Below are 26,436 nucleotides of genomic sequence, written 5' to 3' on the forward strand. Positions count from 1 at the left end.
CCGAAGGGCCTGTACTGCGCTGTAATGTTCTATGTTCTATGTTCTATGTTCTATGTTTACAGCCCAAAATCGCTAAACTGAACATTGAGTCCAGAAGACTGTAAAGTGCATGGAGTTCCAGTTATTTTTGCCATGAAACAACACACTTGCTCTAAGCATATCTCTTTGTTTCTTTTTCTGCCTCACTATCAGTGGATAGAGGCCTTCAAAGGTGGGGCAACAGACACTGAACAATCTGGAGTCTGCTCGGAATTACACTAACAACCAATGTGAGATCAGTGGCCGATGGAATTAAACCCTAAAAAAGTGCGATGATGCTGGGAGAAACTCAGCTGGCCTGGCAGCATTCTTGGAGAGAGAAACAGGGTTAAAGTTTCGAGTCCAGGGACACATCTGCAGAATTTCACTAGCAGAGGTGGTGTGGTTTAAATGCTAAGGAAAAAATGATGCACTAAATGTCCACAATCATTATTCCGTTCAGTTTAGTGTAATCTGTTAGGTACACAACTTCATTGCTTTATCATTGAGAACATGTAACATGTCAAACTGTTCAAATGCACATTAAGGTACATGTTACCTGTTACACAAAAAGCAGGTTATCACAAATTATTTGAGGGTCGTCCTCATCTTCATTCAGATCATTTACTCATTACATGGTAACCAAACAAATGAAATCAAAGCAGGTTCATCACTGGATGAGTATCCACCCGAGCCAGTTTACTCCCTGAATGACAAACTGGACAATTAACCATACTGTGCCTTGGGGAACAACTATTAACAATGTCAGCAGCCCAGTTTTGGGATCATGGCTGAGATTTTTTAAATGGCCTTCATGGACTCTGTTTGACCTGTCCTATTTCATTCAGATGATTGAACAGGAGGCAGGCAGGAAATGGTCAGTGCTGATCACAAACCAATTTTGTAGCTTTCTGTAGGTTGGCAGATGCCTGGAAATTGGAACTGACCAATGTTGGATGTGGACATTAGACTTGGGTTCCACAGTTCAGAAAGACCATGTGGGTTTCTTTCCATTTATACATTTTACTTTTTGAGGTACGAAGCCTTCCTTTGATACACTTCCACTCTGCAAGATAGATGCGGAACATTCGTGTATATTCATACTGTCAATTTCCTCCTACATAGGAGATGAAATACTTGAGGTGAACGGAGTTTTGATGAATGAATTAACCCATGATGAAGCTATACAAATATTTAAGGTTAGTCTTTTCATGTTACGGTATGACATTTTAAATTGTTTATTGAATGTTTGTTTTTATAGATCTTTAATGTGTTTTCATTTTGTTTTTTAACATAGCAAGTGAGGAAAGGTGTACTTACATTAACAGTCAGGACTTGTTTAAGGGGCCCCAGCCTCAGTCACAGTCAATCAGGAGATGCACATCTGAGCCGCTCCTGGTCGACCAGCTCAACTGCTGACTTTAGTAGAGGAACCTGTTCAAGTTCGGAGCTGGATAACATGCTCTTCCTACAAAAGATGCCGCATCCTAATGACAGGATTATTATGGAGGTCACCTTATTCAAGGGTAAGCAATTGAATGCTCCAGAAATAAATTGTAATTGTTCATTGGCTGTCTGATTTAAGTCTTGATAGTAGATTAGTAAGACAAAAAGTTACATCAAATAGTGAAATTTAATACACCAATCTGGGTTTACAATAGAAAAATAGACAATGGAAATAATCCAGATCATTAACACAAGTTGACCAATCCATGAATGGCTTTCAGGGAAGGAGACCTGAAGCCCTGTTGAGTCTGGTATACATGTGAGGCCAGTTCCAAGTCTCATGGTTGATGCTTTCTGGTCTCTGGTGGTCGAGCAAGTCAATCTATTATACACACAATCACAGATGTTCCAGTAGAATTCTCACAGTCACCTTTCTCATGGCTTTAGGAATATGTCTATTCCAGCATTGCCAAGAACTACAAATAAATTAAAAATTGGGCTTGTCCTCCACATTTAATTTCTCTTCTTGTTAGCACATAGTAACTTGCAAACTATTATTTACATGATACCCTGCAGAATAATTTTGTCAAGAAGAGATTTTCCTGCTTTCTCCCCATGATCGCCGATATTCTCTCTGTTCAGATAACAGTCTAATTTCTTTTTGAATGCTCCAATCGAAGCTGACTCCGCCATACTCTCTGACAGTGCTGACTTTAACCATATGCTGCACAAAGACATTTTTCTTCATGTCACTTTTGCTAGTGATTGAACGTTGTCATTGGTTTTCATGCCTTATACAAGCTGTTTTCATGCCTCACTGAGCGTGGTGTGCTGCGAACAAAATCCCACTACTCCCAGAGTCATCACAAATGTGAAATGATTTAAACTATCCAAAATCCCCAATTGGCCTGACTCGAGAAAACACCCACAAGGATTCTGTATTTAATCATGCCCCCTCATGATTTTATTAACTCTCACACCTCAGTCTCCGATGGTCCAGAAAAAATAGCCCCAGCTCCCATACGCAATGCACTGACCAACAAAGGCAAGAATACCAAACACGTTCTTCACTATCCTGTCTACCCACGACTCCACTTTCAAAGAACTAGGAACCTGCCCTCCAAGGTCTCTTTGTTCAGCAACACTCCCCAGGACCTTACCATGAAGTGTATAAATCCTGCCCTGATTTGCCTTTCCGAAATGCAGCACCTCACATTTATCTAAATTAAACTCCATCTGCCACTCCTCGGCCCATTGGCCCATCTGATCAAGGTCCCATTGTACTCTGACATAACCTTCTTCGCTGTCCACTACACCTCCAGTTTTTGGTGTCACCTGCAAACTTACCAACCGTACCTCTTATCTTCACATCCAAATCATATATATATAAAAGACGAAAGCAGTGGACCCAGCACCGATCCTTGTGGCATACCGCTGGTCACAAGTGTCCAGTCTGAAAAGCAACCCTCCACCACCACCCTCTGTCTTCTATCTTCGAGACAGTTCTGTATCCAAATAGCTAGTTCTCCCTGTATTCTATGTGATTTAATCTTGCTAACCAGTCTACCGTAAGGAATCTTGTCAAATGTCTTACTGAAGTCCATATAGATCACATCTACCACTCTGCCCTCATCATTCCTTCCACCTACCAGCCTTGCCCTTCACCCTAACAGGAACATACTGTCTCTGAACTCTCGTTATCTCATTTTTGAAAGCCTCCCACTTTCCAACTATCCCTTTACCTGCAAACAGCCTGCCCCAATCAACTTTTGCAAGTTTTTACCTAATACCATCAAAATCAGCCTTCCTCCAATTTAGAACTTTAAATTTTAAATCCAGTTTATCTTTTTCCATCACTATTTGAAAACTAATAAAATTATGGTCACTGGCCCCAAAGTGCTCCCCCTCTGACACCTCTGTCACCAAACCTGCCTTATTTCCCAACAGTAGGTCGAGTTTTGCACCTTCTCTAGTAAGTACATCCACATGTTGAATCAGAAAATTTTATTGTAAACACTTAACAAATTCCTCTCCATCCAAGCCCTCAACACTATAGCAGTCCCAGTCTATGTTTGGAAAGTTAAAATCCTCCATCATTACCACCCTAATTTTCTCACAGTGGTTTGCTTTCAGTGCAGACTACCCATTCCCTGCTACTCTCAGTTTTCGTTATCACTTATTCAGACCCTCTTCAGTCCTGGCCTGCCATCCATAATCTCCTTGTTTATCTCTCTCTCTCTCTGGGCTCCATCTCCAGCTCTCCACTCACCTGTATCTTCCCCCAACTCAACCTTGTCTTCAGCAACAAATGCCAGATTTTCCTAGCTGCTATCAGTTCTGAAGAAGGGTCACGGGACTCAAAACATTAACTCTGCTTTCTCCCCACAGATGCTGCCAGACCTGTTGAGTTTCGCAAGCAATTTCTGGTTTTGTTTCAGATCTCCAGCATCCACAGTTTTTTTAAAAATTTATTTATTAAACTAGATCCTTCTCCAGCAAAAGGATATGAGTTGTTCTTGTGTCCCTGAATAGAGTTGGGGGTTTAGCAACATTTTTGGAAGGAAACAAGGTTATTAACCCTTTTGACAAAAACTCTTCATATCTCTCATCTATCCTACCTGGACGATAAGACCATAAGACATAGGAGCAGAAATTAGGCCATTCAGCCCATTGAGTCTGCTTCGTCATTCAATCATCACTGATAAGTTTCTCAACCCCATTCTCCTGCTTTCTCCCCGTAACCCTTGATCCCCTTGACAATCAAGAACTTATCTATCTCTATCTTAAATATACTCAATGACCTGGCCTCCACAGCATTTTGTGGCAGTGAATTCCATAGATTCACCACTCTCTGGCTGAAGAAGTTTCTCCTTATCTCCGTTCTAAAAGGTCTTCCCTTTACTCTAAGGCTGTGCCCTTGGGTCCTAGTCTCTCCTACCAATGGAAGCATCTTCCCAACATCCACTCTGTCCAGGCCATTCAGTATTCTGAAAGTTTCAATTAGATCCACCCTCATTCACCTAAACTCCATCGAGCATAGTCCCAGAGTCCTCAAACATTCCTCGTACGTTAAGCTTTTCATTACTGGGATCATTCTTGTGAACATCCTCTGAACCCGCTTCAGGGCCAGTACATCCTTCCTGAGATATGGGGCCCAAAACTGCACACAATACTCCAAATGTGGCCTGACCAGAGCCTCAGAAGTACATCCCTGCTTTTATACTCAAGCCCAGTCAAAATAAATGCCTTCCTAACTACTGACTCAACATGCAAATTTACGTTGAGAGAATCCTGGACTTGAACTCCCAAGTCTCTTTCTACTTCAGACTTCTGAATTTTCTCCCCATTTAGAAAATATTCCATGCTTTTATTCTTCTTATCAAAGTGCATGACCTCACACTTTCCCACATTGTATTCCATCTGCCACTTCTTTGCCCACTCTCCTAACCTGTCCAAATCCTTCTGCAGCCTCCCCACCTCACCAATACTACCTGTCCCTCCACCTACCTTTGTATCATCTGCAAACTTAGCCAGAATGCCCACAGTTCCTTCATCTAGATCATTAATGTACAAAGTGAAAAGTTGTGGTCCCAGTACTGACCCTTGTGGGACTCCAGTGGTCACCAGCTGCCATCCTAAGAAAGACCCTTTTTAAAAAAATGCAGTGCGATGCCAGTAGCATGGGTTCAGTTCCTACACTACTGAGGTTACTATGAAAGACTGTCCTTTTCAATCTCTCGCCTTGCCTGAGGCATGATGTCCCTCAGGTTAAACCACCACCAGTTGCCTCTCTCTACTGATTGAATGGGATTACTTTACTCACTGCCCAATTCACCTCACTTGCTCAGTTTGTACCTCCAGTTACCTGGTTAAAGGCGTCTGTAGATGAAAAACAAGAAAAGGACTTCCTTTTATATAGCATCTTTCATAACCTCAGGACAATGTAAAATTCATTATAGCTAAGGAGCTCTTACAAGTGCAGTCACACATCTAAAGCAGGTGCTGCAGCAGATTTCACACATGGTTTGAACTCTTATTGCTCACATCCATCTGTAAAAAATACTTAGTTTAACCCTTTCAAATTCAGTGTGGTTCAGTCCAGGTTGTTTCCTTAACTGTCTAAACTTTTGCCTGCAGGCTTCAGGAATTAACGCATATGCACCCACAATAGTATTTTATACAGTGTCATAATTGATAAAATTATGACAGCATCATAAATCTCCTGTCAACTTCTTCTGAACAGGCAATATCCAGTGTTCTTTCGACCAATTCATCTGTGTTGCCATTTTCTGAAATAACGTAAAGAATGACTGTATATATTTCGCCTTAAACTTTGTTACAGACTGTACATACTTAAATTTTTCCTTAGTGAGCTTTAGATTATGACTAGGATTTCCTCCATCATAGTCTTGTTCAGATTCTGAGGTCTCCTTTATCAACTGTCATTTATAAACTGTCGTTTCAAACATACTCTCTTACATCCCTAGTTCCAGCCCTTCCAGTTCCTTTCAATTCCATCTCACGTTCCTTGTCTCTTTGTCTGAAGTTCAAGCATCTCCTGCCTCTTTATTCTTCCCTTAAACTGCTAAACCGTAACTCAAACTGATTTTGATGGCTCAGTAAATAATTGCCTAGTTTCTCCTATTTCTCTCTTAAGCCCAAATGCTGTGCTAAGCTTTCAATTATCTCTGCCTCTTAGCAGGCAATTAAACTTCTAATTTACTTGCCAATTCAATCAACCTGGCTTTTATCATCTCTTTTAAGTTCATCAGGGACAAGTCTTCCACTTGCAGGGAACTTTAGTAGCCTCTAGTGTCATCCTATAGCCCAAGGCCTGGTGTATATTCTTTTAATCTTTACACTTATTCTAGCTCCACACCCAATCTTACATTGTCTTTATTACAAAATTCTAGCTGAAGAGCACCCAGATTTTGACATGACTCACTGGAATAATGCACTGGAAATCAAGTCCAGAGTTTTGTGTTGTCCTGTGGTCATGTAAGGTGCTATATAAATGCGAGTCCTTTTCTTTGCCTTCCCTCTACAGAAGCCTTCAACACATGGACTGCAGCAAATGGTGGCCAAGTGCCAAATTAACAAGTTATAATCACAGAAAGGTTGAATTGATGCAAAATGGTTAGCACAAGTAACATTGCAGAACGGTTAGAGCTTGGAAGGAAGCCATTCAGTCATCGTGGCTGTGCCAGCCCTCCATAAGGAGTAGTTTGCTTAGAACCAATCCCCAACCCACCTCTGTGTAACCCCTGCATGTTATTCTTTTTTAGACAACAATCCAATTCCGTTTTGAAAACCAGGAATAAATCACCCTCCGCTACAGTCTGAGATAGCTCATCCCAGCCTTAACCGTGTATTACGTTTCTTTGTCATATCGCCCTTGGTGCTTTGCCAATTACCACAAATCCCTCTGGCTCTTGATCCTTCCACCAATGGGAGCACCTCTTCATTTACTTTGTCCAGACGCTTCATGCTTCTGCTACTTTTACAATCTCTCCATTTTCTATTCTCCAAAGAAAGCAGTGCCAATGTCCCCAATCTATACTTGTAACTGAAGTTCCTCACCTTTGTGACAAGGTGTGTGAATATTTTTGCACCCTCTCCACTGCCTTCAGATCCTTTCGAAAGTGTGGTGTCCAGAACCGAATGCAATACTGTAGTGGGGGTGAATCAGTGCTCTGTACAAGCTTAACCTAACTTCCTTAGGATTGTTTTCCAGGGCCTTATAAAGAAAGCCTCGATTTCATTATGCTTTATTAAGCGCACTCTCAACCTGTTCAGCCACCATTCATAGTTTTTGCCCAAATCGACCTAGGACTGTCTACCCACCTTAGATTTACAACCTTTGTTTATTATTACCTTTCCATGTTCTTCCTACCAAACAGAATCACTTCACACATCTCCATATTAAATTTCATCTGCCCCTTGACCACCCATTCTACAAAACATATGACCATTTGAAGTTCTAAACTGTCCCTCTTGTAATTCACAACACTTCTGTGTTTCACGCCATCCATGGATTTTGAAACAGTGCTGTGTATCCAAAATCTAGCTTATTAAAATATTCAGAAGAGCAAGAATTCCAACACCAGTTCCTGGGGAACTCCACTTTAAAACTCCTCCAATCTGAAAAATAAAACATTCATTAATTTCTACACACTCTGTTTCCTCTCATTCAGCCATGTTGTTCCTGCCCCCTTTTCTCCAATGAGCTATAACTTTGCTCACAGGTCTATAGTGCAGCACTTTATCAACTGCCTTTTGACAGTCCATGTACACCACAACCACAGCAATATCTTCATCAACCCTCTCTCTTGCCTCAGCAAACAACTCCTAAATGTTAATTAAATTGTGCTAAATACAATTCGCTCTTAATAAATCTGTTCTGGCTTTCTTTAATCAACCCTCATTTTCCCAAGTAACTAGTAATTTTGTCAGAGGCAAATCTTTGATATGTGCATTGAGGTTTATATAAGTTCCAAAGGAGAGTCTTACTGGATTTGAAACATTTTCCTCTCGGCAGAAACTACTAGAGCAACTGAGTTTCTCCAGCCCTATCGGATTTTATTTCATTTAAGTTGCTTATTGGTTGAAATCTAATCGACTTCACTCCCTGGATGGACATGAGGAAGCAGCTTTCATTGGAGTTGGTTATGGGTGAAATGTGTAGTTTCTAATGACTTAATTGTTTCCGTCTCCTCAGAGGATGGTGTTGGTTTGGGAATCGGGTTGTGCAGTGTGTGCACACGCCTGCAACCATCTGGAATTTATATCCACACCCTCTCTCCGGGATCTGTGGCGCATCTGGATGGGAGACTCCGGTAAGAGTTGGATATATAGTGGATGAATTGACCCAGCATCACTCCTGCTGCAAGAGTCTCATATTGCAATAGCAGCAGCAGTAATTGGTGAATTACACATAGACCTCAATGTGGCCAGGTGCAGGGTTTCTGCTCTCTGCTTGGAGTGTGACAGGGCAAAAAAATAAACATTCTGAGCTCAACACCCAATTCTCCAACTGCCATCACCAAATCTCAACAAGGCAAGAGAGAAAGACTGCATTTCTGTAGCAATTTTACCAGCTCAAGACATACCAAAATGTTTATCAAAGTTTATGGGTAGGAACAGATTCTCTCTATCTACTCTGTTCTATCTGTTCATAATTTTGAAAACCTCAATCAGTTCTCCTTTAACAATCTGGATAAAGGAACTGAGGGCATTGCTGCAAGGCGACACAAAAATAGGCAGAGCGATAGGTAGTGTTGAGGAGGCAGGGAGGCTGCAGAAGGACTTGGACTGGCTAGGAGAGTGGGCAAAGAAGTGGCAGATGGAATGTGGGTAAGTGTGAGGTTATGCACTATTGAAGGAAGAATAGAGGTGCAGACTACTTTCTAAATGAGGAAAGACTTCAGAAATCTGAGGCTCAAAGGGACTTAAGAGACCATGTTCAGGATTAACTTAAGGTTACCATGTAGGTTCAGTTGGCAGTTAGGAATGCAAATGCACTGTTGGCATTCATTTCAAGAGGGCACGAATACAATAGCAGGATGTATTGCTGAGGCTGTATAAGGCTCTGGTCAGACTGCATTTGGAATATCATGAGCAGTTTTGAGCGCTGTATCTAAGGAAGGATATGCTGGAATTGGAGGGGATCCAGAGGAGGTTTTCAAGAATGATCCTGGGGGTGAAGGACTTGTCATATGATGAGTGGTTGTGAACTCTGGGTCTGTATTTTTTGGAGTTTTGAAAGATGAGGAGGGATCTCATTAAAACTTACAGAACACTGAGACGCTTGGATAGAGTGGACATGGAGAAAATGTTTCCATGTATAGGAGAGATTTAGACTTGATGCCTCAGATTGAAGGCGTGAGCCTTTAGAACTGAAATGAGAAACAATTTCTTCAGGCAAGGGTGGTTAATCTGTAGAACTCATTGGTGCAGAAGGCTGTGGAAGCCATGTAACAGTCTGTATTTAAGACAGGGATAGATAGGTTCTTGATGAGTCAGGGGATCAAGAGTTTCATGGGGAAGGCAGGAGAATGAGGTTTAGAAATTCGTCAGCCATGATTGAATGGTGGAGCAGACTCGATGGGTCGACTGGCCTAATTTTGCTCCTTTATCTTATGGTCCTCTCAGCCTTCTTCTCTCTTAGGAAAACAATCCCAACTTCTTCAATCTATCCTCACAGCTGAAGTTTCTTGGCATGTGGGATCTCCCTCTGTTCTCTCCTGTCTTTGACTAGTAGGGTGCAAATCTAATTTATTCCTGAGCCTCGGTAAATGTTTTGGTGGAGAAAGTCATAATCACATGTGAGCAGACTTGGGCAAGGCACATTCTGACTTGGGGAACAAGATTGGGAGTTGGATGCTGTCTCCCTGATGGGTTCAATGTCCTTACAGTGATATCTTGCTCTTGTGCAGCACAAACAGTTAAAAATATTAATGGAACTGGCCCTCCCTGTCCTGTTCTCCGAATTCAGTAAATCCATTAGCTGGATGAACAATTTGTGATTCTACCCCAGATTTATTCAGGGATGGATACAAATATATTATCCATCAATTAATTAAATAAATAAATTAGATAAACATTACGTTTTTATTTTATCTTTTGCTGTAGGTGCGGTGATCGCATTTTAAAAATTAATACGACAAGTGTCCACAATCTCACCCTGAATGAGGTTTACACCCTCCTGCAGCATTGCAAGTCTGGACCTAACAATCTAATGATTAGCCGGCATCCCGATCCCCTGGTAAGAAATCAAGATGGATCTAACTTGGATTTGCATTTTCCCCTGAATTTGGTGGAACATCCTCAGACATTTGATGAATATAGGGGCTGACACAAAAAGGGACAGCTTAGAATGTCACCTGGAGGCTTGGCCAGAGGAGTGAGTGTTGAGAGTGTTGAGAGGGGTTGCATTAGAGGAAGTGAAATTCATTTGTATAGTACTGCTCCTGTTTTACTCCTTTTGTGTAATTGCAAACACAGCAATTATACAATCAGGATTGATAGAACAATAAAGTAGATTCTTTTTTTGAAGATAAGATTAAATATATACAATTATAATGCTGGGAGTCTACTTGTCTGACCTATAGGACTGCTGCTGTAATTTGTTTACAGTGCCATGAGTTATACATCACACCCTGTCTTGTGGCAATTGGTTATGTATAGCAACTTATGATATACCCCTTTGAAGGTACATGAACATCAAATCATGACAACTATCTGAGTAGATCATGAGGATGTCCTAGAGTCATGAGTCGTACAGCATGGAAACAGACCTTTCAGCTCAACTTGTCCATGCTGACCAGCTTTCCTAAACTGAACTAGTCCCATTTGCCTGTGTTTGGCCCATTTCCCTCTAAAATTTTCCTATCCATGTACCTGTCCAAATGTCTTTTAAATGTTGTAATTGTACTCACCTCTACCACTTCCTCTGGCAGCTCATTCCACGTAGACATCAAATTCTTTGTGAAAAAGTTGCCACTCAGGCTCTTTTTAAATCTTTTGCCTATTATCATAAACCTATGCCCTCTGGTTTTGGACTCCTCTACCTGAGGAAAAGATCTTAGCTATTCACCGTATCCATGCCCTTCATGATTTTATAAACCTCTCTAAGGTCACCCTTCAGCTTCCTACACTGCAGGGGAAAAGGTCCCAGCCTATCCAACCTCTCCATATAACTCAAACCTTCCAGTCCCAGTAACATCCTTGTATATCTTTTTTGCACCCTTTCCAGTTTAATAACATCCTTACTACAGCAAAACAACCAGTATTGTATGCAGTACTCCAAATGTGGCTTTACCAATGTCATGTATATCCGTAACATGGCATTCCAACTCCTATACTCAATGCTCTGGCCAATAAAGGTAAGTGTGCCAAATGCCTTCTTTACCACTCTGTCTACCTGTATTGCCACTTTCAAGGAACTATGTACCTGTACCCCTAGATCTCTCTGTTCGACAACAATCCCCAGGGCCCTACTCTTAAATTTATCACAATGCAACGCTTTGCATTTATCTGAATTAAATTCCATCTGCAATTCCTCAGCCCACTGACCCAGTTGATCATGAGAATACTGCAAGCCAAGCATTAAGGAAATCACTGCACTGCCTGGCCTAAGAGAACCAACTTGACCAATTTTCAACCCAGATCGCTTGAGAGAGGAGTATTATAATGGCTGAAAGTTCTCTGATCCAAGATAGGTGAAGGGAGGAGGATATACAAATGCTCAGATTCAAGGTACTTGAGAGGGAATTCAAAGGTTGGGATGTTTTGGGTTTGGTAAGGGACGGGCTTCACAACTGGGACATGGTTATTAAATATTATTACAAAAGATGGATTTAATCTGTTCAGCTGCACAGAGTAAATTCAGTATGGCCCTACTCCTCGGTATAGAGGCATAGACACATAGAGCCATACAGCACAGAAAGAGACCCTTCAGTCCAACTCATCTGCGCTGTCCAGACATCCCAAACTGACCTAGTCCCATTTGTCAGCATTTGACCTACATCCCTCTAAACCCTTCTTTTCATGTCTCCATCCAGATGCCTTTTAAATGTTGTAATTGTACCAGCCTCCAATTACAACATTGTTGTAATTCTCTGGCAGCTCATTCCATACATGCACCACCCTCTGCATGAAAAATTTACCCCTCAGATCCTTCTATAATCTTTCCCCTCTCACCTTAAACCCATGCCCTCTAGTTTTGGGCTCCCCCTTCCTAGGAAAAAGACCTTGGCTATTTACCCTATCCATGCCTCTCATGATTTTATAAACTTCTTTAAACTTACCCCTCAATTTCTGATACTCCAGGAGAAAAAGCCCCAGCCTATTTAGCCTCTCCCTGTAATTAAACCATCCAGTCCTCACAACATCTTTGTAAATCTTTTCTGCACCCTCTCAAGTTTAGCAACATCCTTTGTATAGAAGGGCAACGGGAATTATACGCAGTATTCTATAAGTGGCTCACCGATATACTGTACAGCTGAAACATGACATCCCAACTCCTGTACTGAATGTTCTGACCAATGGAGGCAAGTGTGCAAAATGCCTTCCTCACTACCCTGTCTACCTGAGGCTTCACTTTCAAGGAACTATGCACTTGCACCCTTAGGTCTGGCAACATTCCCAGGGCCATACCATTAAAAGGATAAGCCCTGCCTTGGTTTGCCTCACCAAAATGCAACACCTCACATTTATCTAAATTAAGTTCCATCTGCCACTCATCAGCCCATTGACCGATCTGATCAATGTCCCATTGTACTCTGAGATAATCAGCACTTTGGATTTTGTATCACTGAACTGGCCCATTGGTGTCCAACACTGCTCCTCACTTCATCACACTGTATCTTTGGTCTTCTTCTGCAACATTGGTGCACTACACACACCAACTCGCTCACAGGCTCTGCATGTGACCTCATTAAGTTCTCAATTTATTCATTCATGGGATGTAGCCATCGCTGACAAAGCCTGCATTTCTGCCCATCCCCAGATAGCTTTGAGGATGTGGTGGTCAGCCATGTGTAGAAGATATTCCCACTGCATTGTCAGGAAGGGAGTTGCAGGATTTTGACCCAAAGTGTTGATGAAGGAATGGTAATAACTGGTCAAATTAAGTGTGTGTCTTGGGGGAGGTTTGTAGGCTAGCAAAGCCAGCTGCCCTTGTGCCTCTCGGTTGTGGAGGTCCCGATTTTGTGGGGTGCTGCCAAAGGAGCCTTGGCAAGTTGCTGCAGATGGCACACATGCAGCTACCGCTGTGTAGCAGTGGTGGAGGGAGTGTATATTTAACTTGATGGATGGGATATTGATCAAACTAATTGCTTTGATGTTGATGGTCCTGAGCTTCCTGTAACTTGCATATAAGCATGATTTCAACATAAGAACATAAGAACTTGGAGCAGGAGTAGGCCGTCTGGCCCTTCGAGCCTGCTTCGCCATTCAATAAGATCATGGCTGATCCTTTCATGGACTCAGATCCACTTACCTGCGTTCTCACCGTATCCCTTAATTCCTTTACTGTTCAAAAAAAAATCTACCTTTTTTTAAAAAACATTTACTGAAGTAGCGTCAACTACTTCACTGGGCAAGGAATTCCATAGATTAACAACCCTCTGGGTGAAGAAATTCCTTCTCAGTTCAGTCCTAAATCTGCTCCCTCTAATCTTGAGGCTATGCCCTCTTGTCCTATCTTCTACTTCTATCCTCTCTACTTCTATCTTATCTATTTCCTTCATAATTTTATATGTTTCTGCAAGATCCCCCCTCAATCTTCTGAATTCCAATGAATATAATCCCAATCTACTCAGTCTCTCCTCATAAGCCAACACCCTCAACTCCGGAATCAACCTAGTGAACCTCCTTTGTACCCCCTCCAGTGCCAGTACATCCTTTCTCAAGTAAGGAGACCAAAACTGCACACAGTACTCCAGGTGTGGCCTCACCAGCACCTTGTACAACTGCAACATAACCTCTCTGCTTTTAATCTCAATCCCTTTAGCAATGAAGGACAAAATTCCATTTGCCTTCCTGATTACTAGTTGTACCTGCAGACCTACCTTCTGTGATTCATGCACAAGGACACCCAGGTCCCTCTGCATAGCAGCATGCTGCAACTTTTTACCATTCAAGTAATAATCCTTTTTACTATTACTCCTACCAAAATGTATGACTTCACATTTATTTACATTGTATTCCATCTGCCAGACCTTTGCCCACTCACTCAATGTATCTATGAATATCATAGATAATATAACATAGAATATCAAAGAATCATAGAATCTATATGGTGGGGAATCAGCCCATCGAGTCGGCACTGACCTTCTAAAACCATCCCACCCAGTCCCACGAAGGGAATATGTACATTCATGGGTTGAGCCCAGGATGGCGATGCTGAGCCTGAGACTCCGAGTTTGAGGAGTGATCACTGTCATCTCCCATCATGCTGTAACTAACAAGTGTCCAATAGAGATGGAAGTGCAACCACACCCAGAGGGAATGGGATGAGGGTTTTATCCTGTGATGGAGGGGACTTCAATTTTGAGAGGTGCAATCCCAATTGGTTGTGACACAATAGCAATGTTTTGCTTCCTAGAAAGATTGATGCTGGTTGTGAAAGTATCAATCACCTGCCATTTACCCAGAGGCTGCTTGTGAGGCCTTGGGTTTGTTTTTTAAAAGTGGAACAATAGAAGCAGCCTGAATGTGTGTGGTCAAGCTCCCACTGAACCAAGATTTTTTTTTAGTTTTAGCCTTCAGTAGCAGTTGCTGGAGTCTTGAAGTTGGATGTGGAAGCTTTTATTTCTCTCTCTATTACAGCTAAAAGCTTGGATTCTCTGCCTGCTGCTAGAATTGCATGTGAGATAATCTATTTTACTGAATTTGCCTTGCCAATGGTGTATTTATGGGATGTTACTAAATTGAAACAGTTAATTACTGGAAGTTAATATATATATTGTTTTGTTAAACATTTTGATAGTTACAGTTAAATCAATTCTTTATTTTTTATTTTGTCTGTATTTTAACAATGTGCTTTGTTTCAAACCTGGTTTGTTTGACCAAATCAAATTGCATCCAGAGCACAACACATACACTTACCGTTAAAATAAGAAAAAGTTACCCTCAACAACTTCTCTTTCAACTCCTCTCATTTTCTTCAGGTAGGAGGGGTTGCCATGGGTACCTGCATGGGCCCTAGTTATGCCTGTCTCTTCGCGGGGTACGTGGAACATTCCTTGTTCCAGTCCTATTCCGGCCCCCACCCACAAATCTTTCTCCGATACATCGATGATATCATCGGTGCTGCTTCCCTCTCTCATTGAGAATTGGAAAACTTCATCAATTTCGCCTTCAATTTCCATCTTGCCCTCACTTTCACCTGGTCTATCTCTGACTCCTCCCTTCCCTTCCTCGACATTTCTGTTTCTGTTTCTGGGGATAGACTGGCCACTAATATCCATTACAAACCCACTGACTCCCACAACTACCTGGACTATACATCCTCACACCCAACTTCCTGTAAAGACTCCATTCCATTCTCTCAGTTCCTCCGTCTCCGTCGCATATGTTCAGATGAGGCCAACTTCGACAGGGGAGCCTCCGAAATGTCCACATTCTTCCTCAACCAAGGATTCCCCAGCTCCGTTGTCGACAGGGCCCTCAATCAGGTCCGACCCATCTCCCGCACTTCTGCTCTCACCCCTTCTCTTCCCTCCGCAACAGCGATAACGTTCCCCTTATCCTCACCTACCATCCCACCAGCATCCACATCCAGAAGATCATCGGATGCCATTTCTGCCACCTCCAGCAAGATGCCACCACCAGACACATATTCCCCTCCCCTCCCTTGTCCGCCTTCTGCAGGGACCGTTCCCTCCGGGACACCCTGGTCCATACTTCCTTCACCCCCAACACCTCCCCACAGCCCTAGGGCACCTTCCCCTGTAACCGGCGAAGGTGCAACACCTGCGAATTTACCTCCTCCCTCCCCAGTATCCAAGGGCCCAAACATACCTTCCAGGTGAAGCAACACTTCACCTGCACTTCCAAGAATCTAGCCTACTGCATTCGCTGCTCACAATGTGGTCTTCTCTACACTGGGGAAACGAAGCGTAGACTTGGCGACCGCTTCGCAGAACATCTACGTTCTGCTCGCAGAAAAGATCCTGAGCTACCTGTTGCCTGCCACTTTGATGCACCACCTTGCTCCCTGGCCAACACCTCTGTCACCGGCTTGCTACAGTGTTCCAGTGAAGCCCTATGCAAGCTGGAGGAACAACACCTCATTTTCCGCTTGGGGACCCTACAGCCCTCCAGACTCAATGTTCAGTTCAATAATTTTAGGGCCTAAACTCTCCCATGTCCCAGCCCCCCACCCCACAAACCAGGCCTTGCTACCACATAGCCTGCCACTACACATCCCCTGTTGTTAGTCACTAACAGTTCCCATTAACAACTATTCACCCTCCCAGCCTGATCGTTAGCAACTCCTTTGTCTGTCCAACTGTCTTTCTCTCTCTTTGGGCTCTATCCTATCGTTTACTCCCTACCCCACCCACCTCCCTATTTTCTGCAGATACTGAATTTTTCCCAACCACCATCAGTTCTGAGGAAGGGTCACTGGACCTGAAACGTTAACTCTGTTTTCTCCTCCACAGATGCTGCCAGACCTGCTGAGCTTTTCCAGCAACTTCTGTTTTTGTTCCTGATTTACAGCATCCGCAGGTCTTTTGTTTTTTTTTAAGAAAAAGTTAGTGTCTAGACTATCTTCTTAATATATTTTGAATGAGTTTGGTCTGGTCCATAACATTAGAAGGGTTCAAAATTGTTAAGGCGGGGGTGTTGAATAAACTAAATGAGATGCACCCAAGGATAATGAAGAAAGTGAGAGTTGAAATTGCAGTAGCATTGGCGATAATCTTTCAGTTTTTCCTGGAGCCAGGGGTAGACATGGAGGATTAGAGAATTGCAATCATTACACCCTTGTTCAAAAAAGGTTGTAAAGAATGGCCCAATGATTACAGGCCAGTCAGTTTAGCTTCAGTGGTGAGGAAACTTTGCAAGAGTCAGCATGGAATTTTTGTTGGAGTGTCTAACCTACTCGCTGGAGTTTTTTTTTTGTCGAGGTAACTGAAATGGTTGATGGGTGTAATGCTGTTGATATACTGTACATAGGCTTCCAAAAGGTGCACAAGATAGACTTTTGAGGAAAATTATAAATTGAATAAAAGGGACAAGAGATATGTGGTTAATAGGTATTTTTCAAGCTGAAGGCAGGTTTGTAGTAGAGTTCCCCAGAGGCTGGTATTAAGATCCTTGCTTTTCGTGGACAATTTCAAATTTGCAGATGTTACAAAACATAAAGGATATAATTCTAAAGGTGATGCAGGAACAGACGGACTTGGGTCCATATGACACAAATCATTGAAGATGGTAGGACATAAGACATGCAGTGTTCTCAGCTTTATTAATAGGGGCATGATCAAGGAGGTTACGTTAAGTTTATAAAAGTCACTTTGTAAACCTCAGCTGGACTATTGTGTACAGTTCTCAGCACCACATTGTAAGAAAGATGAGAATGCACTGGGGAGAGTGCAGAAACAAATATGACCTGAAAGGTAAATAAAATTAACACAAATGGTTTGGGTCTGAAGTGCATTACCTGGAAATTGTGGAGGCAGGTTCAACTGATACATTCAGGAGGACTTCAAATAATTATTTGAATAGAATCATTCTGCAAGGTTAGGGGAAATGGCACAACATCATTTGGCGAGATAATGCAGTCATGATGGGCCAAAAAGCCACCCTCTGTGCCTCAACACTTTGTGAGTCTGTTAATTGTTTGAGCAAGGCATTCCACAGTTAGTGTCAAGGTGGGAGCTCTTGTGTGTGTTTTCAGTCTATCTAGTGTCTCACGTGGCTCCTAATTCTGAGAATACAAATCTATGTTGGCAACTGGCTGAACTCAATCCCATTAAATAATAGTATTCAAGTATTGTTGTTAAGCCAAGCTATTACTGTCAGTTGGTTAGTTTAATTCTTGAGCCTAGCTGGTATAGTATTGACCTGTAAACCATATATTGTCAGCGCAGTGAGGGAAAACCTTGGCTTGTGTTGAGGTATGTAACTCCTGTCCTGAATTGAAACCAGCCCTCCCTTCTTTGTTAAAATTGTATTACAACTGAGTTAGAAGGCAAAATTGATTTTTTTTTTTGGTCTTGTTTCTCCAGTGATCACCACAAAGCTAGAATTTAGAAAGGGAGGTGAAATTGCCATTTATATCTGTAAATGTGTACAGCAGGTAGGTCAGCATTGGTGCAAAAATCTATTTTCTATCTATTTTCTAATTATTTTCTATATTTTGGTTGTGGATTCAAATAGAAAAAGGACTGTTGTTAAGCTGAGGAAGAAATTGGTGCACTTTTTAAAAAAAAGTTATCAAAACTCATTGTATACAGCATTTACACAGGCTTTTTTCAAGCAGCAGGGGGAAAACATTTAGAGACAGTCCAGCGCTAGGATGTTAATGTGTAAAATGGGATTTGGTCAGCAACAGGATTATACAGTTGTGACCAGTTATGGATGCCAAAGGTCATCAGCCTGGTGGCAACTGTCTGTTTGGTTCCTAGACAGGTGGTATATCTCTCTCGCTCTCTACAGTGAAAATACCTGGAGTCTGAAGAAAGACAGTTATTTTCTCCCACCAGTTACTATAAGTTGTTGCCTCTAGCTAGCAACTAACAGTCTTTGCAATTAGTGTATCCATAAACAGCGCCTCCTGAAAAGAACCTGGAGAAAAAAGTTTGAAAAGGAAGTCCTAACAAACCAAAAGGATCATCCCACTGGATGCTGTGGCATGGCACTATTGAACCATGCTTCCCAGGTTTTTCCCTCTGCTCATAAAACCAAAATTTTTTTGTTTGTGTCTGTTGTGATGTGTAGGGTTTGTAAGAATGGGTTCTAACTAGTAGAGTTATATGTTGATAGTTCATACCTGTTGACTTGTGATTAGAATTTACTTAATTGTAATAAACAATACAAGAACCTGGTCAGTGTTTACTGTTCACTTGATTCCATTGGGCAGGTAAATCTAACATCTTGATGCTTTTGATTAAATCATTAATCTCTTGAGGACAGCCTGGGAGCACTGATGTTTGAGAATCAGCTCACTTTCTTAAGTGGGTTGTAACTTCAGAAACAAGTTAGCTAACTCCATTAAGTAACAAATAAGGACCTAGTTCATTGCTTGAGTAAGTTTTTCACACCACCTTAACCAAATAACAGTTAAATTCAGACAAAAGAATTAATGTATCACATCCAAGTTATAGATTGACCAATTTTTGGGCTGTCGTCAAAATCACATTGCACACAAAAACTCAAATTGTCTCCTATTACTCTCCATTTGTGGTGATGAGGCCTTCCAGTGAGTTTTCAACTCATAAACTTTAACGAGAGCTAATTCAGAGAGAAACCGAGGGCAAAGCTATAACACTTGAGGCAATTTATTTCAAATGTGTTCAAATCCAATAGCGCTATTACACCCACAAACTGCATCATGTGATCTCAATCAGGGAGACTTAACGTTTCGAGTTGAGCCACTTGTGTTCTTTGATAATGCTGCTTTTATCCTTGTTGCAGTCAATCTTCTTTGCTTTGTGAAATCTTTTTTCCAAAACATCTAAGATGTAAGGAAATGTCCCAGTCAATGATATTCTAAATTATTATTACAGATAACTCATAACAATTATGAGGCAACGATTAAGAGCTGATGCTCTAGTCTCAGCACTTTAGTGTCAGGAATTCAAAAAACGCCCACTATTCCTTTCAAGAGGAGAATGATGTGGACCATGATCCTGAACTATGCTTTACACTATTAACTCTTAATTTGTATGATTCATCCAATTTGTTTCTCAAGAAAACCAGGATTGGACTTTTTAAAAGCAAAAACAGAACTCAGTCATTGATTTACCGGTTAAGTATATTTTCACCTTTATCTTGTGTGTCAACTTAACACAGAGGAGAACAGCTGATTTTATGTGGCCAATGGAGCTCACTACGTTGGTAAAAGGTGAGCTATCATCTCTGCAAGATCACCTTTACTGCCACCTCACCAGGAAATGATTAACACAGAGGTGATAAAGGCAGAAATGGGTCACAGAATCATGTGTAAAACTGGGCTGAGCAGACTGTCTATTTGTGTTTGATGTTGCATGAAAGCACAATTCCTGACTAACATGCATCTACTATTCAACCTGCACTTTGTGTGTTTGCGGTTGCATCGTAAATCGTTACAAACCTGTTCTTTGGGAATATGGACTGAACATTTAGCAGTCATTATTGACTGGTATACAGCATGAGTATTTCTGGTTCTTGCATTGGTAGTATTCAAACTTGAATAATAACGGATGATTGGTTTTGTCTCCACAGATCTCTGAACAGCAATTCAATGAAGCAATCTTATTAACTGTTGAAAGTGCTCGATTCAGTAAGGACAGTAATCCATCGAGTACTCAAGGTAAAAGCATCTTTGGTTATCTAAGGAAATAAAATGCCATGTTTTCTGAGGACTGGCAATCTGACTCAACCTGTGACTCGGCTCCCTGTTTATGCACCAAAAGAGCTCTGCATTTCTGACAGAAGATTCTGACCAAGGCTCCTTTGAAATGCGGGGCCATACTTCCATCCTGACACATCTCTCATAGTATAGGACAGTCAAGGGAAGGTAAACCATGACCTCTTCACAGCAGTCAGTGCTGTATTCTGCAGTTTAAAGGCCCAGCATCACAGCCACTTTGACAGCTCTTGTAAAAAAGGTAGATTATTGCCCTGGGAGGGTAAGGTGCCAGGTAGGTAAAGTGCCAGGTGGGTAAGGGTAGTGTTAATTCTGGAGTGGTGGTGGGGAGATTTGCGGGGATAGGTGTCAGGTCCTCGGGGGTGGGGCGGCACGACAGGATTGTCAGTTCCAGCGGCACACGAGTGGGGTCAGGCTTTGAGTCAGTGCAGAATCTCAGGTTCTGAGAGGTCAGGTAGATTAGATCCTTGGGGGACAGGATGGGTAGCAATGTGTGGGGTGAGGGTGCCTGTTCTCAGAAGAACGTGGGGGTTCTTGAGCCTGGTAGCAGGGGAGGTGTGTGTTGGATCACATATGTGGAGTGTCAGGCCTGGTGGTAGAGGAGTTTTGGCTCCCAGTTGACTGGGCGTTTTGTGGGTATGAAGCTAATCAGAGTCTGGGGAAAGGTTGTTGTGGGAACTGGGCAAAGTGTAGTTGGTGGTGATGAGAGATAACTGGGGGGAGGCGTTAGTTTCAAAGTTACTCAGGAGTTAAATTAGGCACTATATAGTCTAAATAAAAACTGTAACAACTGTGGAACAAAAACACAAGTTGCTGGAAAGTTCAGTAGGCCTGGCCACATCTGAGAAGAAAAATCAGAGTTAACATTTCGGATCCGGTGACCCTTCCTCAGGACCCATTCTGAGGAAGGATCACTGGTTTTGAAATGTTAACCCTAATTTTTTCTTCACAGAAGCTGCCAGACCTACTGAGCTTTTCCAGCGACTTCTGTTTTTGTCACTATATCGTCTAACCTCTGCTGAGGGACTACTTTTATAAATTCAACTAAACCCTCTGTACTGTCTGATTTAAATGGATACTTCTAAGAAATGACTTCTAAGTGCAGGGGGAATTGCCCCAAAGAATCTTCAATTTCCCAGGCAAATCCTCGGAGCATGTTACAATGGGGATTCCCCAGGGTTCCCGTGCCCAATTCCTATTTATGCTTCAGAAATGTTTATCTGGCCATTGGAAAATCCAGACCAAAGTCTCTTCAAATCACAACAATACTTTACAATAAACAAGAACCTTTTGCAGCCCAGAAACCATTCAGGCCAAACCTGCCTTCCCCACCCACTTGGCTACTGAAAGGCTTGTATAATTAATCCAAGGTCTTTCCTCAAGCCTTTAAGTAAATTATTTTCTGAATATATATTTTATGAAAGCTATCATGGATTCTGTTTTACTAGTTTCTGGTAAGGACTTTCATGTCTGAATGACTGACAATAACAAATACTAATTAACATTTGCAGTCTCAGAGAGAGCTGGATATACCTGCATTCCATTGGTCTAGCCATTAGTGCTCAGTACCAACAGCAAGATGCCAGGGAGACAAGGGACCTTGGTCTCACTCCAGGTGCTCCTGCTTCCTGAGGAGACAGGGTAGTGCCAGGAGGCACACTGCCAGAGGAAGAACCACATACTAACCTTAACTCCATGGGAGTCCTTGCAGAGGTGCCTGGCCTCTCCATTTCGAGTCTGCCTGCAATACCCGTCCATATAGGAGATCAGGGTAAGGTGGATGAATGTGCATCTGGGCAGAACACACTCAATGTGTCTGGGCCCATTGCCACAAATATCCTTGGGCCCACCCCCACCAAAACATCAAGACCAGTGGGTTTGCCGTAGGGCTGGATCCCTTCACCTAAAGCTGCAGGCTCTGGAACTGCACGAAGGCACAGTGGGAGGGAAAGGGCAAAGAAAACCTTCTGAGGACACATTGTGGCACCCATAGTAAAACATCTTTATATATACGTTATTGCATTTGTAAATGTCTGTTCACTCTACATCATCAGCTAACATTTGAAACCTTCTATTGAATGTTCCAGACTGTTCTAATGAGATAACCATGTTTTCGAGATTCAAGAAATCAGTCACAGCATCTGAAGTATTAGGTTAAATGTGTTCAGTGCTCTGTCCTTCGGATATAAACTCTGAGCCATCTGTAAGTAGGTCGCAAGGAATTTGACAATCTTAGCTAGTACAGTGTGCTTAGTTTTGATGCTTCTGTGGTTGGGCTTCACTAAGATTATAACTCTCTTTTTCTAAGGCCAAAGGAAAAGTGAAGCCTGTTTCCACAGAAAGCAAAATTGGGAGAGATATACAGACAGAAGTTTCATCAAAAAATCACAGAAGCCAATGACTCGTTCGAGCAGTGACAGCAGTTACTTCAATAGTGCAGCCACAAACAACGGCACCATCTTCTACATTAACCACAGCAAAGGCTTTCAGCCTGGCTCTGTTGGTCAGATTGACACACACACTGACTCTCTTGGCTTCACATCACAGAATGGGCCAGAACAATCACCCAATTCCACTAAGGATTTACATTCAGTTAAAATTAACAGTAGAGAGCTTGAAACGTGTGCCACAGAAATGACTGAAAGAAACATTAATGATTCAAAGATGGTGTGTCCACCAACGCCACCACTGAGGACTGGGAGCAGTCTGCAGAAAGATCCACTTGACACAGAAGTGAATGGAAGTCTCCATATGCACAGAAAGGATGGACCATCTCAGCGTGACCTCTATCAGGTAGGAACAGACCCAAACAGATTTACAAACTGCAATATGTGAACTCATAGAATGGGTCCTATCAACAGGCGTTGTATGGTTTCACCTAATGATGATTGGTGAGTCTCAGCCAAGAGACCAAACTGAACAAGAGGTGAGATTCTCTGTAGCAAGGTGAGGAAAGTGGAAAATGTGACCCTAATGCTCACTTGTTGGCCAGCATCATTTGAGATTTCGACCTCAAGGTAAATTGCTGTCTTGCTCAGTACAGGTGCAGTGTATGAAATGCGAGAACCTAGTAGCAGAAATAGGCCATTCAGCCCTTCAAGCCTGCTCCACTATTCATTCAGATTTTGGCTGATCCTCCACTTCAACACCATTTTCACACACTATACCCATATCCCTTGATGTTTTTTGTTATGTAGAAATCTATTGATTTTTGCCTTGAAAACACTCAGTGACTGAGCTTTCAAAGCTTCTGGAGCAGAAGATTCCTAAGATTCACCACCATCTGGGTGAAGAAATTCCTCCTCACCTCATTCCTAATTGGCCTGCTCCTTATTCTGAGATTGTAGGTCCTGGATCTATAGCTCCCCAGCTAGGGGAAGCACCCTTCCTGCATCTACCCTGTTGAGCCCTGTAAAAATGTTGTATGTTTCAATGAGATCCCCTCTCATTCTTCAAAACTCCAGAGAGTGTAGGCCCAGTCTATTTTATCTCTCCTCAAACGACAATTCTTCTAAGCCGGAGATTAGTTTGTTGAACCTTCATTGCACTCCCTGTATTGCAAGTACATAGAGTCACAGAGTCATAGAGACCTACAGCACAGAGACAGGCCCTTCAGCCCAAACTGGCCAATGCCAACCAAATGTCCATCCACGCTAACCCCATTTCCCTACATTTGGCCATATCCTTCTAAATCTTTCCTATCCACGTATTCGTCCAAATGCCTTTTAAATGTTGTTAATATACCCGCCTCAACCACTTCCGCTGGCAGCTCATTCCATTTGTGTACCACTCTCTGCGTAAAAAAGTTGCCCCTCACGTTCCAATGTATTGTTTCCCCTCTTACCTTAAACTGATGCCCTCTAATCCTCGATTCCTGAACTGTGGGGAAAAAGACTGAGTGCATTCACACTATCCACACCTCTCATGATTTTATACACTTTGATAAGATCCCCCTCAGTCTTCTACACTCTAAAGAGAAAAGTCCTACCTTATCCAACCTCTCCCTATAATTCAGTCCCTTGAGTCCTGGTAACATCCTTGTAAATTTCTTCTGCACTCTTTCCAGTTTAACAACATCCTCCTTGTAGCAAGTTGACCAAAACTGAACACAGTACTCCAAGGGCGGCCTCACCAAAGTCCTGTACAACTGCAACATAACTTCCCAACTTCTATACCCAATGCCCTGACTGATGAAGGTCAGTGTGCCAAAAGCCTTCTTCTCTGCCCTGTCTACCTATGACTCCATTTTCAGAGAACCGTGCACCAGAACTCTAAGGCCCCTCTGTTCCACTACACTCCTTAAGGCCCTACCATTCACCATGAAACTCCTACCTTGATTTGATTTTCCAAAATGCAACACCTTACACCTATCTATTTTAAACTCTATTTGCTATTTCTTGATCCACTTCCCCATCTGATCAAGATCCTGCTGCAATTTCTGATAACGTTCCTCACTGTCCACTATTTTAGTGTCGTCCGCAAACTTACTAATCATGCCTTGTACGTTCTCATCCAAATCATTGATATAAATAACAAACAACAATGGGCCCAGCACCGACCCCTGAGGCACACCATTATCACAGGCCTCCAGTCCGACAAGCATCCTTCCACTATTACTCTCTGCTTCCTACCATCAAATCAATTGTGCATCCAATTTGCAAACTCTCCCTGGATTCCATGAGATCTAACCTTCCAGAGCAGCCTACCATGTGGAACCTTATCAAAGGCCTTACTGAAATCCATATAGACTACGTCTACCACCCTGCCCTCATCAACCTTCCTGGTCACTTCATCTTTCTGTAGGCAAGAGACCAAACATTAGCTACAAGGTGCACTGCAGAAATTCACTAGGGCTCCTTAAATAGCACCTTCCAAACTCACAACCTCTTCCATCTAGAAGGGCAACAGTGGTAGATACATGAGAATACCACCACCTGCCACTTCCCCTCTAAGCCAGTGTCCATCTTGATTTGGAAATATAATGCCTTTCTTTTACCAAATACTTACATCAAATGACTGCAGCAATTCAAGAAGGCAGCTCACCACCATCTTTTAAAGGGCAACTAGGGACGGGCAATCAATTTTGGCAACACCCACATCCCATGAATGAATATAAAAAAAGACTGCATGAAATATTCTAGATATGGTCTCACCAAAGTCTATATAATTACAGGATGGCATCTTTGCTCCAAAACTGAAATTCTCTTGAAGTAAAGGCATTTGCCTTCCTAACTTACAGAGTGTTTATTGTGTATTATGTATTATTATGATGACTGTATCCAAAAGTGTAGCACAGGCACAAGGGAAAACAATGTACCCAGGATACCTGTGGTACAACCTACCAGATGTTGCCATATGTGTAGATGGGAAACCTGAGCAGTTAAGAAATGAAAGACAAAGGAACTCCTTAATGATTTGGCCACAGCATATGGGCCAGGGGTGTCAATGGTCAATACCCCTCAATTTGACTAATTTGGAAAATAAACTCAGACCCAACAAGTCAAACGAGCCCCAGAAAGACTGAATACAGACAATCACCAAGAAACCACAGGATAAACATAGAGAATTAGACTAGCTACCTTTAGTGACCATATTAGAAGGGTATACCAAGATAATTAACCAGGGATGACGTTGAGCAGCAAAACCACACCCTGTGCAGTATCTATGGAATTTGGATGATTGAACAACTGAGGGATGACCTCAAGCAGGCTAGTCAAGGGAAAGTCCCGTCCTGGATCAGTGATGCATGCTTCCTGACTCCAGGAGCAGTTTGAACATTTGTACCAGGAGAGAACACACACCAACATCTCTAGCTGTTATAACAAGGTGTAGAGCTGGATGAACACAGCAGGCCAAGCAGCATCAGAGGAGCAGGAAGGCTGATGTTT

The 26,436-nt window shown here is 42.3% G+C and overlaps 1 protein-coding gene across 1 annotated transcript in view; it reads left to right on the forward strand.

Moving 5' to 3' along the window:
* il16 (interleukin 16) overlaps window positions 1-26,436 on the forward strand; it is a 68,701-nt gene that overhangs the window by 15,623 nt on the left and 26,642 nt on the right. The window contains exons 4-9 of the mRNA XM_048616025.1: window positions 1,144-1,217; window positions 1,316-1,544; window positions 8,183-8,300; window positions 10,096-10,228; window positions 20,404-20,491; window positions 22,857-23,341. Coding sequence (XP_048471982.1) covers window positions 1,144-1,217; window positions 1,316-1,544; window positions 8,183-8,300; window positions 10,096-10,228; window positions 20,404-20,491; window positions 22,857-23,341 — 1,127 coding nt within the window. The remainder of the gene's footprint in view (window positions 1-1,143; window positions 1,218-1,315; window positions 1,545-8,182; window positions 8,301-10,095; window positions 10,229-20,403; window positions 20,492-22,856; window positions 23,342-26,436) is intronic.

Source organism: Rhincodon typus, chromosome 33 (assembly GCF_021869965.1).
Source record: "Rhincodon typus isolate 14 chromosome 33, sRhiTyp1.1, whole genome shotgun sequence".
NCBI lineage: Eukaryota > Metazoa > Chordata > Chondrichthyes > Orectolobiformes > Rhincodontidae > Rhincodon > Rhincodon typus.